Consider the following 19,104-nt stretch of genomic DNA (forward strand, 5'->3'; position numbering starts at 1 on the left):
AGATTAGAATGTCCAGAAATTAATCCATGAACATATACCCAACTGATTTTTGACAATACTATCCAGGAAACACATTCAAATAAGGACAAACTCTTCAATAAATTGTGCTGGAAAAACTGGATATACATTTAGAAGAATGAAAGTAGACCACTACCATTCATCACATATAAAAATCAACTTGATATAGAACAAAGACCTAAATTTAAGACCTGAAGACTATGGCTGCTGGAAGCAAATTGAGGGAACCTCTCCAAGGCACTGGAGACAAAGGATTAATACCCAGAATATATCAGAGACTCAAAAAAACTCAACAACAAAACAACCCCCAAGAAATGGGGAAAAAAAGGACTTAAGAAATGGGAAAAGGACTTCAGCAGACAGTTTTCAAAAGAAGAGAAAAGAAGTAAAACAAACATATGAACAAATGCTCAACATCACCAGCCACCAGGGATAGTGCAAATGAAAATCACAATACAATAACACAACACCCCTGCCAAATGGAAAAATCCAAAAGAGAGTAACAAATGCAGGCAAGGATGTAGAGAAAGGGAACAACTTATATATTGTTGTTGGGAATGTAAAGCATTGCATTCCCTGTGGAAAACTATATGGAGATTTCACAAAAAGAATAGAAATAGAATCCAGGTATCCCACTCCTGTGTCTATACCCAAAAACATGAACACATTGAATCAAAGAGATACCTGCACCACAATGTTTATATCAACCAAACTATGGAATAGTGAAAATATGGAATCAACCAAGGGTCTGTGATCCGATTAATAAAGAACATAATAAAAATAATTATATATACATATATGATGGGATATTACTCAGCTACAAAAACAATGAAACTCTACCATTTGCTTCAAAATGGATGCAACTGGAAGACATTATGTTGAGTGAAATAAGCTGGACACAGAAACACAAATACCACATGTTTTCCTTTATATTTGGGAGCTAAAATTTAAAAAGACAAAAATCCTCAAAAACAAAAAAAGTAATGCCTGTTTACCAATACTGCTTTACATATAATTTTGTCAAACTTTGTTTTATCTTTGTCAAGCCAATGGTTAAAAACGTTATGCTATCACAGTTTTAATGATCTGCAAGCTCGTATAACCATTTGATTATTGTTTGTAGCCCTGTGTACACTAAATAGGGATTTTTTCCCCTTGTTTGTCTCTATTTAGTGGAGTATTAAGCCCGTGACTATTATCGTAATTAAAAATGTTATCTCAGGACATGTATTGTGAAGTAGTGGGTAAACCTGCCATCTATGATGCTGGCATCCCATATGGCCACTGGTTCAAGTGGTAGCTGCTCCACTTCCAATCCAGATCCCCGCTAATGGCTTTGACAAATCAACAGAAGATGACCCAGGTATTTGAGCACCTGCCATCCACATGAGAGACCCGGAAGAAGCTCCAGGCTCTTGGCTCTGCTCTGAATCAGCTCTGACCATTGCAGTGAATTGGAGAGTAAATCACCAGATAGAAGACCTCTCTTTGTGTAATTCCGCCTTTCAAATAAAGAAATCATTTTAAAAACTGTTATCTGAAAAAGAAAGGAGGACAGAAATGAAATGGCACACACTGCCATTTCGTACCTAAGCATCATTTCCATGTTCCAAGAATCTGAGGGTCACGGTTTCTCAGTCCAAGCAATGCAATATTAAAAGAATAATGTAGGTGTGGACACGTGGCCTAGCCATTAATCATGCTCATCAGGACATCCACATCCCAAATTGAAGTGACTGGGTTTGACATCCAGTTCCAGCTCCTGCTAAGGAGGACCCTGGAAGGCAGTATCAATGGATCAAGTTGGTGGGTCCTTGCTACCCATGGGGGAAAATCTGAATTGTATTTTCAGCTATTACCTTTGGTCTCTTGACTACTGTAGTCAATGAATGAAACAATGGAAGGAAAGTATCCCTGTCTGCATGTCTCTTTCTCTTTGAATCTCAAATAAATAAACTGCATCTCAGCGGAAGAAACTTTAAAGTAGAATCCAAGAGGATTAAATGAAAATATATTGTTTATGTGATGCAAATACAAAAAACAGTAAGTGAAGGGCATCCTGAAAACCCTTTCAAAGATGTGTTCTTGTTTCAGAAGATGTGGAAAATAATTGTGGGTTGAGAATTCAAGTTTTCCATTTTCTGATTATGTCTTGGAGTTAGTGTTCCTAAATGCAGGTATAGTAGGTAGCTTGACAATGGACCTTTACAATGTTTTTATAAATAAAATAAAAACAATATGCGAAACATTACTTTTTTCATAAAGATTTTCATATCAATTGTTAGAAATGACAGGTATTCTGAAAGCAGTACCACCCACGGAAATATAACACTTATAATATAGTGTGTTTCATTTTGTCATGTGGCTTATTTTATTTTTTAAGAAAGTAAAAATTTATTATTTTATAAAAATAGTTAATGAGTCTATTGTACCACATATTTACAAAAGTTAATAAGAATATACTATATCCTTAAAATTTCCTAAGAGAATATATTTTAAGGATTCTCAGAACTAAAAAATTTGTAGAATAAAGCATATTACTTAGTTCTATTTAGTAATTACCCTATATATTTATTTCATTTTGAAATCTTAGATATGGCAAAGATGTGAAATACTTATTTGTCAACTGAATACTCTTACTTTTATTTTTTTAAATATTTTTATTTATTTATTTATTTGAAAGTCAGAGTTTACACAGAGAGAGAACGAGAGGCAAAGAGAGAGGTCTTCCATTCACTGGTTCACTCCCCAAGATGGCCACAACAGCCAGATTTGCGCTGATAGGAAGCCAGGAGACTCCTCTTGTCTCCCACATGGGTACAGGGGCCCAAGGACTTGGCCCATCATCTAATGCTTTCCCAGGCCATAGCAAAAAGCTAGATCAAAAGTGGAGCATCCAGGACAACCGGGACTCGAACAGGTGCCCATATGGGATGCCAGCACTCTAAGTGGTGGCTTTACCCACTATACCACAGCGCCAGCCCTTTACTTTGAAAATTTTATTTAAGGTATACAAATTTTACGTATTTCATATGTACAGATTTAAGAACACAGTGATATTTCATACCATACCCTCCCTCCTGCTACAATCCCAATCTTCCTCCTCCTTCCTTTCCTAATCCCTCTCAAGTTTTATAATAATCTACTTTCAATTTACTTTATACTCATAACAAATTAGCCCTACACTAAGTTTAGAATTCAACAAAATAGTAAGAAAAAAAACTCTGGTCAGGGTTGTAAACAATTATAAAGCTCAAAATGTCAACTTTACTCCTATACATTACATTCCTATACATTATACTCCTATACATTACACTACACATGTACACTCCTATACATTACATAACTCTATTGGTTACCACAGTTCAGGGTAACTGAACTGGTAAAACATGGTATTTCTCTTTTTGGGAATGCCTTATTTCACTAGGTATAATGGTTTCCAGTTGTATCCATTCAGTTCTAAAAGACAGATTTAATTCATTTTATATGCCTGAGTAGTATTCCATAGTGTATATATATCATAATTTCTTTATCCAGCACTAAGTTAATGGACATCTGGGTTGATTCTATATTTTAGATATTGTGAATTGAGTTGAAATAAAATGGGAGATACAGACAACTCTTTCATATGTTGATTTCGATCCACTTGGATCCCAGGAGTGGGATTGCTGGGTCATGTGGAATTTTCAGCTCTCTGACGTATCTTCATACTGTATTTGACACTGGCTGTACAACTTCACCTTCCCACCAATAGTGGCTAAGGATACCTTTTTCCTTGCATCCTCATCAGCATTTACTGTTTGTTGATTTCTGTATGTGAGCCATTCTAACTGAGGTGAGTTGAATTCTCATTGTGGTTTTCATTGGCATTTTTCTAATGGCTAGTGCCCAGGAACATTCATTCATGTGTTTGTTGATCACTTGAATTTCCTCTTTTGAAAAAGTGCCTGTTCAAATAATTTACCAATTTCTTAACTGGACTGTTGTTGAATTACTTGAGCTCCTTATAGTTCCTGAATATCAATTGTATATATTTCATATTTTGCAAATGTTTTCTCTCATTCTGTCGGTTCCATATTCACTTTGCTCAATTTTTTTTCAATGCAGAAGCTTCTCAGCTTGAAGTAAATTCCATTTCTCTGTTTTGTCTTTGATTGCCTATGCTTCTGGGGTCATTTCAGGGAACTCTTTGCCTACGCCAGTCTGTTACAGAGGTTCCCCAATGTTTTCCTCAAGTAGCTTGATGTATTAGGTCGTAGGTTTAGGTCCTGGATCTATTTTGAGTTGTATAAAGTGTAAGGTTTTTGTATAAAGTGTAAGGTTAAGGCTTGTTTCACACTCCCGCATATGGAGATCCAATTTCCCTAGCACCATTTGTTGGAGAGACTGCCCTTTCTCCAATGATTCATTTTAGCTCCTTTGTCAAAGATTTGTTGGCTGCAGATGCATGCATTGATTTCTGGAATTTCTCTTCTTTTCCATTGGTCTATGTATCTATTTTTTGTGCTAGCACTAGGCTGTTTTCATTATACCTGACCTAGAGTATGTCCTGAAATATGTTATTGTGATGCCTATAGCTTTGTAATTGTTGTATAAGATTGCTTTAGGTATTCAGGGTCTCTGTGTTTCCATATGAATTTTAGCTTTTTTTTAGATTTGGGAAGAATGTCATTGCAATAGAATTGATTCTGTAAATTGCCTTTGGAAATATGGACATTTTGATTATATTAATTCTCCTCATCCAAAACATGGAAGATTTTTCTATTTTTGGTGTCTTCTATCTGTTTCTTTAACGTTCTTAACTTTCATTGTAGAGATCTTTCACCTCCTTAAAAGTATTCCAGGAGATCTAGCTTTTTCTGTAGCTATTGTCAATGGGATTGGTTTTAGAAGCTCTTCTTCAGCCATGGCGTTGTTTGGGTATATAGAGGCTACATATTTGTGTGTTAACTTTATATCCTGCAACTTAATTAAACTCTTCCATGACTCTCAGGGGAGTCTTTTGGTTCCATTATATATAAAACATGTTATCTGAAATCGAAATGATTTGACTTCATCTTTTCCAATTTGTATTCTTTAAAAAAAACTGTTTTTTTAATTTTTATTTAATAAATATAAATTTCCAAAGTACAGTTTTTGGATTACAGTGGCATCCACACCCCCATAACCTCCCTCCCACCCATAACCCTCCCATCTCCCGCTCCCTCTCCCGTTCCATTCACATCAAAATTCATTTTCAATTAAGTTTATATACAGAAGATCAATTTAGTATATACTAAGTAAAGATTTCAACAGCTTACACCCACACAGAAACACGAAGTGAACAATACTGTTTAAGTATTATTTATAGCATTAATTCACATTGAACAACACATTAAGGACAGGTCCTAAATGGGTAGTAAGTGCACAGTGACCCTATTTTTCATTTAACAATTGAAACTCTTGTATATGACATTAGTAATCACCCTAGGCACTTGATATGAGTTGCAAGGCTATAGAAGCCTTTTGAGTTTGCCAACTACGATCTTATTTAAACAAAGTCATAGTCAAAGTGGAAGTTCTCTCCTCCCTTCAGAGAAAGGTACCTCCTTCTTTGATGGCCCATTCTATCCACTGGAATCTCACTCACAGAAGTGAGATTTAGTTGTTGTGTGTTTTTTTTTTTTTTGCCAGAGTGTCTTGGCTTTCCATGCCTAAAATACTCTCATGGGCTCTTCAGCCAGATCCAAATGCTCTAAGGGCTGATTCTGAGGCCAGAGTGCTATTTAGGACATCTGCTGTTCTATGAGTCTGCTGTGTATCCCACTACCCATGTTGAATCGTTCTCTCTTTAATTCTATCAGTTAGTGTTAGCAGACACTAGCCTTGTTTATGTGATCTCTCTGACTCTTAATCCTATCATTATGATCAGTTGTGAACTGAAACTGATCACTTTGACTAGTGAGATGGCATTGGTACATGCCACCCTGATGGGATTCAACTGGAATACCTTGGCACGTTTCTAACTCTACCATTTGGGCTAAGTCCAATTGAGCATGTCCCAAACAGTACATCTCCTCTCTCTCTTATTCCCACAGGGATCACTTTTCAGTTAAATTTAAACACCTAAGAATAATCATGTGTTAATTAAAGAGTTCAACCAATTATATTAATTAAAAAATACTAAAAGGGATAAAGTATTAAGTTGTTACTCGACAGCTAGGACAAGGGCTGATCAAGTCATCGTTTCTCATAGTGTCCATTTCACTCAATAGGTTTCCTTTTTGGTGCTTGGTTAGTAATCACTGATCAGGGAGAACATATGATATTTGTCCCTTTGGGACTGGCTGATTTCACTCAGCATGATGTTTTCCAGATTCCGCCATTTTGTTGCAAATGACCAGATTTCATTTTTTACTGCTGTATTGTATTCCATAGAGTACATATCCAATGATTTCTTTATCCAGTCACTGTTGATGGGCATTTAGGTTGATTCCAGGTCTTAGCTATTGTGAATTGGGCTGCAATAAACATTAAGGTGCAGACACCTTTTTTGTTTGCCAATTTAATTTTCTTTGGGTAAATTCCAAGGAGTTGGATGGCTGGGTTGTATGGTAGGATTATATTCAGGTTTCTGAGGAATCTCCAGACTGACTTCCATAGTGGCTTTACCAGTTTGCATTCCCACCAACAGTGGGTTACTATCCCTTTTTTCCCGAATCCTCAACAGCATCTGTTATTGGTAGATATCTGTATGGGAGGCATTCTAACCAGGGTGAGGTGAAACCTCATTGTGGTTTTGATTTGCATTTCCCTGATAGCTAGTTATCCTGAACATTTTTTCATGTGTCTGTTGGCCATTTGGATTTCCTCTTTTGAAAAATGTCCATTGAGATCCTTAGCCCATCTCTTAAGTGGGTTGTTTGTTTAGTGGTTGTGGAGTCCCTTGATCTCTCTGTAGATTCTGGTTATTCATCCTTTATCTGTCGCATAGTTTGCAAATTTTTTTCCCATTCTGTTGGTTGCCTAGGCACCTTCCTGACTGTTAATTTTGCAGTACAGAAACTTCTCAATTTGATGTAATCCCAATTGTTAATTTTGGCTTTGAATGCCTGTGCCTCCAGAGTCTTTTTAAGAAGTTTGCCTGTGCCTAAATCTTGCATGGTTTCTCCAATGTTCTCTAATAATTTAATGGTGTCGGGTTGTAGATATATATCTTTAATCCATGTTGAGTGGATTTTTGTGTAAGGTGTAAGGTAGGGGTCTTGTTTCATGCTTCCGCACTTGGGAATCTAGTTTTCCCAGCACCATTTGTTTAATAGACTGTCCTTGCTCCAGGAATTGGTTTTGGATCCTTGTTCAAATATCAGTGGGCTGTAGATGTTTGATTTCTGGTGTTTCTATTCTGTTCCATTGGTCCATCCATCTGTTTCTGTACCAGTACCATACTGCTTTGATTATAACTGCCCTGTAGTATGTCCTAAAAGCTGGTCTTGTGATGCCTCCAGCTTTGTTTTTGTTGTGCAATATTGCTTTAGCTATTTGAGGTCTCCTGTGCCTCCATATGAATTTCAGCACCATTTTTTCCAGATCTGAGAATGTCTTTGGTATTTTGATTGGTATCGCATTGAATCTATAAATTGTTTTTGGGAGAATAGACATTTTGATGATATTGATTATTCCAGTCCATGAGCATGGAAGATTTTTCCATTTTTTGGTATCCTCTTTCTATTTCCTTCTTTAAGATTCTGTAATTCTCATCGGAGAGATCTTTAACGTCCTTGGTTAAGTTTATTCCAAGGTATATGTTTGTTTTTGTAGCTATTGTGAATGGGATTGGTCTTAGAAGTTCTTTCTCAGCCATGGAATTTCCTATGTATTCAAAGGCTGTTGATTTTTGCACACTGCTTTTATGTCCTGCTACTGTGCCAAACTCTTCTATGATTTCCAATAGTCTCTTAGTAGAGTTCTTTGGATCCCCTAAATAAAGAAACATCATCTGCAAAGAGGGATAGTTTGAGTTCTTCCTTCCCAATTTGTATCCCTTTAATTTCTTTTTCTTGTCTAATGGCTCTGGCTAAAACGTGCAGAATTATGATGAATAGCAGTGGTGAGAGTGGGCATCCCTGTCTGTTCCACATCTCACAGGGAATGACTTTACCTGGCCCAGTTCCAGCTGCTGCAGGCAATTCAGGAATGAATTATTGGACGATTCATATTTCTATTTCTTTCTCTCTCACATTTTCCTCCCTCCTTCCCTCTCTCCTATCCAAATACATAAAAATTAATAATAAAGACAGACATTAAAAAGCAATTACAGATGGACAGAGTCAATTACAAAAGGCAGAGTCAAGCAGAAGATGGCTCAGATCCATTAGTCTTCAGAAAAAAAGCGAATTAAATGACAATGACAATGATTTATATCCACCAAACTAGCAAAAAAAATGAAAGAGCGGGGCCAGTGCTGTGGCATAGATGGTACAGCTACCACCTGCAGTGCCAGCATCCCATATGGGCACCGGTTCTAGCCCCAGCTGCTCCACTTCTGATCCAACTCTCTGCTATGGCCTGGGGTAGCAATGAAAGATGGCCCAAGTCCTTGGGCCTCTGCACCTAAGTGGGAGACCCAGAGGAAGCTCCTGGCTCCTGCCTTCAGATCTGCGCAGTTCTGGGCATTGTGGCCATCTGGGAAGTGAACCAGCAGATAGAAGACATCTCTCTCTCTCTCTCTCTCTCTCTCTCTGCCTCTGCTTCTCTGTAACTCTACCTTTCAAAGAAATAAATAAATCATTAAAAAAAAGCTGAGAAGAGCAATAACATTTACTAGTGGCAAAGAGATGTGATGGAAACAAATTTACACATGGAAAAGGAAAAATTGACATGCTAGCTGAAAAAAAGGATTAACATATAGCTTTCTATATAAGCATCAATATTTACCTAAGATAAATACATAAGTGAGAGATTTATTGAACGGAATTTACTTATTATTGCTAAAAACTTAATATGAATAAAAGTTTAAATGTACAGTTATAATTGGAAATTATAAAACATTTTAAAATAATGAAGAAAATCCATTAGAACAAAATACTTATAACTGTATTATAAATTTTTGATCAAAATTCATAATACAAACACAAATGTTGCAAAATAAGTCCCATCTCTGTGTAGAGTTAAGAGTATGGGCTCTGGACTTAACAACCTGCGAGTTCAAACCACAGATACATACTATGTCCAAGAGTTCCAAGAAGGCTTAAGTTTTGGATATCTCAATCACCTTGTACAAAGTTCATAAGCAAAGAAATAAGTGTGAGTATTTTTTATATTTCCTGATAAGTATAAAATCAGCAGGTGGCAAGAATAAAATACAGACTAAATAATCAAGGCTTAAATAAACATATAAAAGCTGTCTATATAAAACTACATAATTATCTCATTATCACTGATCTGTTTTTTCCCCAATCTGAGTACTGAAATATTATGCTTACATGAATAGATATGCAGTATCATGAGGCCTTAAGTTAAGATAAGACTGTTTCCACTTTAAAAATATTTGCAATAATTCATCTGCCTCACCAACTGTAGAAATCTTATTTTCATCTGACCACAACTCCAATGATGACAGCATAATAGTAACTTTAAATTGGGTGAACATCTAATAACAGGAGAGACAAACAAATATAAAATTAATCTTTTTAAGTTTTTGTTCTTATCAAAGCAACACATCTTGTGTCTCATTTATACAGTTTAAAAAACATAATGATATTTCTTTCCCACCTGACCTTGCTTCCTTGCTGCCTCACTTCCACCCTCTCTCCTCATCCATTCTTATTTTCCTTTTAATTTGTGCAATGATATACTTTCAGTTTACTTCATAATCACAAGAATAACCCTCCACTAAAAAAAACATTCAAAAAGAAGTAAGCAGAAACAACCACTGGTCTTCTAAAGTATAGAAAGGGCTACAAACATAATCAAATCTGAAAATGCCAACTTTGCTCATACACATTACATTTTTTGCAGTCTGTATATTGTTTATGCCAAAATTCATTGGATTTTTAGAAGTCCATACTCATTCCATATAGATGTTTTAATTATTCAAAAACACTCCATCAAGTTAATACAATCTATCCTTTCAAACTAAACATTTTGTCTAATATAAATAGGGAAATACTTACTGAATTTACAAGGCCAATAATCTCAATGAATTTACTTGTTACTATCATGCTATCAGAGCCAAGGTATTCATACTGAAAAACAGAATTAATTTCATATTTCAAAACAATTTGTTACACTGCGCTTTTGAGATTTACTCTATATCTATTCTCAGAAGTTTGCTTTTGGTTCCAACAGTTCATAATAAGACATTAAGCTGGTTCACTCATACATTGCTTGTGGGAGTGTTAACTAGTATGACTACTCTGAAAAATAGCTTGGCAAACACTTTCAAAACAAGTAACAAACTTACCCTGTGACCCAGTCATTGTACTCTTGGGCATTTATCCCACAGAAATGGAAATTTGTACACACAAAACCTGGATACGACATCTATCATAGCTTTAGTCATAATAACCCAAACCTGGAAACAATTTAAACGTCCTCTAGTGATTAAATGACTAAATAATCTAGTGCATTCATACCATAGAATACTGCTAAACACTAAAACAGAACTGAAATATTGATACATGTACAACTAGGAAAAATGTCAAGAAAATTATACTGAGTGGAAAACAAATATTCAAAAGAGACTCTGCATATGCAATATTTATTTATGACATATTAATGAAATCATAAAGGAGAACACCTTACAGATTGCCAAGGCTATGAGGCCAAGGTAGGGGGACACTTTTGGGTGTGCCTTACAGGAATAAAATAAGAGAGACAAGTGGTGAAGGCATTATTGAATATCTTGATCATGGTGGGAGCTACACAACACTACATGTGATACTTGAATCTCATCAGTAACTTTTAAAATTGTTCCTTTATTTATTTATGAGTCCTAAAACACTCATTTAAGTTTTTACCTTGATTACTGGAATATCTTACATGCTTACTTCTCCCATTTTCCCACCAGCAATCCGGCCACTATACTATTACCAAAATCATGATTCTAAAATTAAAACCTAAATAAGTCACACCCCTATTTTAAAAATTTCAATGATGCTCCATTACCTTTAGCATAAAATCGAAATAGCATATTAATTCTTCACCCATTTGCATGTCCCTCTGTCAATAAACAAACTAAACATCTTTCAGTTTCCTGAAAAGAACGTTCTCTCACACTTAAAAGCAAAGTTCTGCACAGTCATCCCTGGCCTCATTCTCCACCCATTACTCATTTCCTGTATTCATCATGTGAGCCACAGTACTGACCATCCCTCTCTTTTCTGTATATATTTGCTTTGACATCTTGGGTTTTGCTGACCACACTTCTCAGGGACAACAAATTCTAAGAGATAGAAAATGACTTACCTTCAAGTGCACCTTTCATATGCAAGCCAATTAATCCAAAGCCTTCATCCAATCACTTCCTCTTTTCATGTTCTCACACCCTGCATTAATCACCCCAGAGCCAGGTACCAGACAACAAGGAACAGCTCCTATACCCCAGAGCCCAATGAAATTATTCAAATTAGCCCATCATCCTAACCCTCCTATGCTGTCCTGCCCGTTGCTTAAAGGGAAATCCCAATGAAGGCTCTTGACCACATTACCACCTTGCTGTCTCTCTTAACTGCCAGTGGTGCTCCCCCATGTGGCCATGTACATGACGTAGCCTGCTCAATCCTCTTGAGAACTATGAGTCCTCTCAATACCAATAATTTATCACTCTGATAGCCTGACCATATGTGAAAAAGACAACCTACATTTTAAAACATTTACTTGCATTCTTTTAGAATAGCTCAAGTTACATGTGTGTGTCTCTGTGAACGTTTCCAATGCTAAATTCTATTTTTATAGTACAATTTCTGAGTTGACTAGGCCAAAATTGTGGATTTATTTTTGTTAAGGAACTGAAGAAAATATCAATGTTCTTCTTCCTTAAATACCAATACCTAGTAACCGAGATTTTTATAGCTGGATCTATGTTTGCTTTATTAAATAACATGTAGATAAGTGTAAGAATAGAGAAATAATGTTTAAACATCGTTATATACCTTGCAACCCAGGAAATTAAGAAGCTTTTAAAAGAAATCTCAAATTTTTAAAACATAATCCTGAAACAAAAAACCTCCTAATCCAAAATAGTCCCTACAAACCTAGTCACATGTACTGAAGTATCTCATTTTTTTCTTACAGATTTCAATGTCTCCATTTTTTCTTAAATTGTCCTTTTATCATTTTTTTCTAAATCTTCAAGTATATTAGTATCTATCTCCAAATTCCTTCACTGATTTTAACTCTGGATTCCTGACAAGATCTCCAACCTTTAGGAAGGAATTGATAACGAGCCCTATTGATAATCTCTGTGATCTTCCAGAGGAGGTATCACAATCAAATGTTCATCATCAGAACAACTCTGAAAATATATTTTATCCATATAATATGAAATATTACAGAAGAGAAAGCGACATCTGGTTGATTACAAGCTAAGTTTTCAACCCAAATATCCTCAATCATTTAGAGGCCCTCAAACTGTTTATGGATATCAAAGATCTAGAGGTTTCTAAATCAGGAATTCAATACTCTGAAACAGGTATAACACAAAAAAATCCTACAAAATTCTGCACATATTATTACAATCAGTTCTCATATATAGTTATATTTTTTCCTAGTAAATATTTCATGTGGTGAAACATTCCTTAAAACACCAACTACCTGCTCTTCATGACTTCCCCACAATACAACTTAACAGCTTAAAGAATTTCATTGTAACCAAACAGCATTATTTAAAAAGAGTATGAATGAGATCAGAAGAAGTCTTAAATACGTGAAAGGTTGGGCCGGCGCTGTGCACAGTGGATTAAGCCATGGTCTGCAGTGCTGGCATCCTATACGGCACCTGTTCAAGTCCCCTCTGCCTCAACTCTGATCCAACTCCCTGCTGATGCACCTGGGGAATGCAGTGGAAGATTGCCCAAGTTCTTGGGCTCTGGCCACCCATGCAGAAGACCCAGAAGAGGCGCCTGGCTCCTACATTTGCGCTGGTCCAGCCATGGCCATTGCAGCCATTTGGGGAAAGAAACATCAGATGAGAGATCTCTGTCTCTCCCTCTCTCTCTTTGTAACTGCCTTTCAAATGAACCAATAAATCTTTAAAACAAATGTGATGAATCAGAAAAAATTCATTTTGTCCTGCAGGGTTGTTATAGAGATTTGAAATAAAACATTTTATTGCCCTAGTGTAATTCTGACCATCAGGCTTTTCAGCTAGTCCTGTTTCACACTATTATTTCTATGATCAGCAAGTAAAAATATCAGAATTTTTTTTTTGACAGGCAGAGTGGACAGAGAGAGAGAGAGAGAGACAGAGAGAAAGGTCTTCCTTTGCCATTGGTTCACTCCCCAATGGCAGCTCCGGTGGCACACTGCTGCCGGCACACCAGGCTGATCTGAAGCCAGGAACCAGGTGCTTCTCCTGGCCTCCCGTGCGGGTGCAGGGCCCAAGCACTTGGGCCATCCTCCACTGCACTCCCGGGCCACATCAGACAGCTGGACTGGAAGAGGAGCAACTGGGACAGAATCTGGCGCCCTGACCAGGACTAGAACCTGGGATGCCAGCACCGCAGGCAGAGGATTAGCACAGTGAGCTGCGGCACCAGCCAAAATATTAGAATCTTATAGTTGCTCTAAAGCCGTATAGAATCATACATTTGCACTGAGTACTTAAAAGTAAAACAAAAGCAAAACACATACCAAAGCTTTGTCCACCACAATGTACATTTCTAGGTAAAGAGGAAATATACCTGGAACAGGCGGTTCTGGCTAGAAAAAAATAGCATCAAATAAAACTTGAAATAGTTGATAATTTGTGAATTCTGAACTCTTTATCAAGCTGTTAACATAGCATTTACAAGACTGGTATTTGTTTTTTTATAATTAATACCAATATATGTGCTTTAAACTTTGGAGCAATGGGTTATAATAAGAATGTTGGTTATGAATTCATAATACATTACTCAATAGATCTGCAGCTTACAATTTGTGAACACAAAACCCGAGTATCTATAACCATTCTTTTCGTTTGTTTACAGAAATTGATTAAACTACTTTATACATTAAGTGCAAATTTTTTTTAAAAAATGGTTACTTTTTTTTTTTTACTCCTTCCAGTATCCAGGACGTCATTTGCAATACAACTTTACAGTGCATCACATTGAAAGCTGAGTCTGTTTCCCCTTGCTCTTAGTCTGGATGGACTTAATTTGTAAATTGAGTCAATACAGGCAGGGAAAGTGCTGTTGTGCTAATTTGTAGTCTTAATCACATGCCCTGCTGCCAAAAACCCTGCTTGTACACATTTGGCCAATCCACAATATAAGAAATAAATTACCCATTCATCTCTATTCCCCCAGGGGTTAAGCAAATAGTACAATGCTTTAGGGAAAATGAAGTTGGTGAATTCTCTTAGAATACTGTGGTGCCTGAACTCACCCACATACCCTCCAACCTCCCATAGTCATCTCAGTGGTGCTTGCTGGTGCCAGAGATGGTGAAACCAAATTTGTTCTCAAAGAATTACACATGTGTGTTTTGAGTTGTCCATTGACTCCTTAAAGGATGGCCCAAGGGCTTCCCTTTGTTTCCTCCCCCTTGGAATTTTCACAGGGCTGGAGTGGACGAGAGATGGTATGTGTAAAATGTATTTAAAGGCAAAAACACTGGCTTCAGTTACATGGAGCAAGAGGGACAAGCAGCACATACACACTCCGATACAACAGGATTTGGGTACTTCAATACTCCATTTTCAGCAATGGACAGATCAACCAGACAGAAAGTCAACAAGGAAACAGCGGATTTAATTGACACTATAGACCAAATGGAGATAACAGATATCTAGAGAACTTTTCATCCTACAGTTGCAGAACACACATTCTTCCCAGCAGTGCATGGAACTTTCTCTAGACCACATACTAGGCCATAAAGCAAGTCCCAGCAAATTCAAAAAAAATGAAATCATACAATGCATTTTCTCATACCACAATGGAATCAAGCTGGAAATCAGTAACTCAGGAATCCCTAGAGCATATGAAAACACATGGAGATTGAAAAACATGCTCCTGAATGAACAGTGGGTCATAGAAGAAATCAAAAGAGAAATCAAAAACTTTCTGGAAGCAAATGAAGATGACAACACAACATATCAAAACTTATACAGCAAAAGCAGTATTAAGAAGAAACTTTATAGCAACAGGTTCTTACATTGAGAAATTGGAAAGGCAACAGATAAATAGCTATCAATGCATCACAAGGATCTAGAAAAACAACAGCAAAACAAACCCAAAAGTAGTAGAAGAGAAATAATCAAAGTTACATAAGAAATCAATAAAATTGAATGCCCCCCCCAAAAAAAATACAAAAGATCAGTAAAATGAAGAGCTGGCTTTTTGAAAACATAAACAACACTGACACATCATTGGCCTAATTAACCAAAAAAAGGAGAGAGAAGACCCAATTCAATAAAATTGGAGATGAAAAAGGAAATGTAACAATAGACACCCCAGAAATAAAAAGAGACATCAGAAATTACTACAAAGAGTTCCATGCCAACAAACTGGGAAATCAGGCAAAAATGGATAGATTCCTGGGCACATACAACATACCTAAATTGAGCCATGAAGACACAATGGGATTTATCCCTGGTATACAGTGATGGTTCCACATTCACAAATGAATCAATGTGATATACCACATTAACCAAGTGCTGAACAAACACCATATGGTTATTTAAACAGATGCAGAGAAAGTGTTTGATAAAACACAACACCCTTTCATTAGGAAAACTCAAAGAAAATTGGGTATACAAGGAACAAGTCTCAACACAATCAAAATAATTTTTTGACAAACCTGCAGCCAGCATCATATTGAGTGGGGAAAAGTGGGAAGCATTTCTGCTGAGATCTGGTACCAGACAGGGATGTCTGCTCTCATCATTGCTATTCAATAGGGCCTGGAAGTTTTAGCTAGAGCCATTAGGAAAAAAAAAAGAAATCAAAGGGATACAAATAAAAGAGCTATCTGCACCTCGATGTTTATTGCAATTCAGTTCACAATAGCTAAGACATGGAATCAACCTAAATGCCTGTCAACAGAGGACTGGATAAAGAAATTATGGGATATGTACTCTATGGAACACTACATAGTGGTAAAAGAAAATAATGAAATCCATCCATTTGAAACAAATGGAAGATTCTTGAAAACATCATGCCCCAAAGGGACAAATATCATTTTTCTCCCTGATCTGTGACAACTGAGTACCTAAAAGGAAATCTGTAAAAGTGAAACTGACACTTTGAGAAGAAATGACTTGATCAGCCCTTGTCCTGACTGTCGAGGAACAACTTACTATTTTATCCTTTTTAGTATTTTCTTTTTCTACTTAATACCATTGGTTGAATGCTTTACTTAACTCAGAATTTTTTTAGGTGGTTAAATCCAATTGAAAATTGATCTGTTAAAAATAATGTGGGAATAAGAGAGGGAGGAGAAGTACAGTTTGGCACGCATTCCCTTGGACTTAGCCCTAAGGGTAAAGCTAAAAACTTGCATAGGGCTCCAAATTCCTATTTGGAGGTACCAATGCCATCTTCCTAGTTAAAGTGATCAGTTAAGTTCATAACTGATAATAAAGATAGGATTAAGTGTCAAAGGGATCACATAAATAAAAGCAAGAATCTGCTAATACTAATAAATAGATTTTAAAAGAAGAGAACGATCCAACACGGGAAGCAGACCACACAGCAGACTCATAGAATGACAGATGCCCTAAACAGCACTCTGTCTAAAAAGCCCATAAGAGCATGTAAGGCATGAAAAGCCAAGACACTGTGGCAAAAAAATGAACTCCATGAAAGATCAGAGATCCCAGTGGAAAGAATGAGCCATCAAAGAAGGAGGTACCTTTCTCTGAAGGGAGGAGAGAACTTTCACTTTGATTATGGCCCCGTCTAAATAATGTCAGAGTCCGTGGACCCAAGAGGCTTCCATAGCCTTGGCAGCTCATGACAAGAGCCTCGGGTGATCACTGACATCATAAATAAGAGTGTCAATTCTTAAATCAACAACAGGAGTTACTGCACACTTGCTCCCCATGTGTTGTACTGTGAGAATTAACAGTAAAACTAGTCTTCAAACAGTACTTTGTCTGTGTGGGTGCAAACTGTTGAAATCTTTACTTAGTATAGAGTTGATCTTCTGCATATAAAGATGATTAAAATGAATCTTAATGAAGAATGGAATGAGAGAGGTGGGACAGTTTAGGGGCAGGAGGGTGGATATGGGGATATGGGGGGAGAGCCGCTATAATCTAGAAGTTGTATGTATGAAATTTATATTAAATAAAAGCTTTCTATGCAGTGCAGAGTCTCTTAGATTGATGTAATCTCATTTGTCTATTTTTGCTGTTATTGTCTGTGCTTCTTTTTTTTTTTCAAGAAGTCTTTGCCTATGTTAATATCTTATACAGTTTCCCCATTATTTTCCTCTAGAAATTTGATGGTATCAGGTCACAGATTCAGAACCTCAGTCCATTTGGAGTTGATTTTTATATAAGATGTAAAGTAGGGGTCTTGTTTCATATTTCTGCTCACACAGATCCAATTTACCCAGCAGCATTTGTTGAAGAGAATGTCACTTCTCCAGAGATTGATTATAGCAACTTTGTCAAAAATTAGTTGGGTGTGGATGTAGGGATTGGTTTCTGGGGAGGCTATTCTGTTCCATTTGTGTACATGTCTATATTTATCCCAGTACGAGGCTTTATTCAATATAACTTCCATGTAATAGTATGTCTTGAAATTTGGTATCGTGATGTCTCTGGCTTTGCTTTTGTTGAAGATTTCTTTAGCTATTCAGGGTATATAGGGTTTCCACGTGAATTTTACCATTATTTTTTCTAGATCACAGAAGAATTTTGGTATTTTAATTGAGGTAACATTGCATCTGTAAATTGCTTTTCTAGTATGGACATTTGGATGATATTCTTCTAATCCACAACATAAAGAATTTTCCATTATTTTGTGTCTTCTTTATATCTTTCTTTAACTTTTTTTAATTTTCCTAGTAGACATCTTTCACTCCCTTGGTTACATTTATTAAAAGACTTTTTTTTGTAGCTATCTTGAATGGGACTGAACTTACAAGTTCTTTCCCAACTATGTCATTGTCTGTGTATACAAAAGCTATTGATTTCTGAGTGTTGACTTTCTATCCTGTAACTTTATCAAACTCTTTTGTGAGTGCTTAGTGGAGCCTTTTATTCACCCAATATCTATACAATCAGGTGAGCAGCAAACAAGGATAATTTGATTCCTCATTTCCAATTTGTATTCATTTTTCTTGTCTAATGACTCTGGCAAAAACTTTCAGGATTATATTGAATAGCACTGGTGAAAGTGGGCATCCTTGTCTGGCTGCAGATGTTAATGGAAATGCTTCCACCTTTTCCCCACTCAACATGATGCTGGCTGTGGGTTTGTCACATATTTCCTTGATTGTTTTGAGGAATGTTACTTCTATACTCAATTTACTTAAGGTTTTTATAATTAAAGGATGCTTTATCAAATATCTCCTATGCATCTATTGAAATTATCATACGGTTTATTTTTTATTTATTTATTTGACAGAAGGAGTTAGACAGTGAGACAGAGAGACAGAGAGAAAGGTCTTCCTTCCCGTGGTTCACTCCCCAAATGGCCACTTCAGCCAGCACTGAGCCGATCCCAAGCCAGGAGCCAGGTGCATCCTCCTGGTCACCCATGTGGGTGCACGGGCCAACCACTTGGGCCATCCTCCACTGCCTTCCTGGGCCACAGCAGAGAGCTGGACTGGAAGAGGAGCAACCAGGACAGAACCCAGTGCCCATATGGGATGCCAGCGTCGCAGGCAAAGGATTAACCAGTGAGCCACAGCGTTGGCCCCTCATATGGTTTTAATTCTTCATTTTTTTCA

The 19,104-nt window shown here is 36.8% G+C and overlaps 1 protein-coding gene across 1 annotated transcript in view; it reads right to left on the bottom strand.

The window, feature by feature from the left end:
- LOC133775472 (disintegrin and metalloproteinase domain-containing protein 32-like) overlaps positions 1-19,104 on the bottom strand; it is a 206,235-nt gene that overhangs the window by 149,825 nt on the left and 37,306 nt on the right. The window contains exons 7-9 of the mRNA XM_062213813.1: positions 13,852-13,920; positions 10,173-10,244; positions 9,483-9,649 (exon numbers count right to left, since the gene is read on the bottom strand). Coding sequence (XP_062069797.1) covers positions 9,483-9,649; positions 10,173-10,244; positions 13,852-13,920 — 308 coding nt within the window. The remainder of the gene's footprint in view (positions 1-9,482; positions 9,650-10,172; positions 10,245-13,851; positions 13,921-19,104) is intronic.

This window comes from Lepus europaeus, chromosome 16 (genome assembly GCF_033115175.1).
Source record: "Lepus europaeus isolate LE1 chromosome 16, mLepTim1.pri, whole genome shotgun sequence".
Classification (NCBI taxonomy): Eukaryota; Metazoa; Chordata; class Mammalia; order Lagomorpha; family Leporidae; genus Lepus; species Lepus europaeus.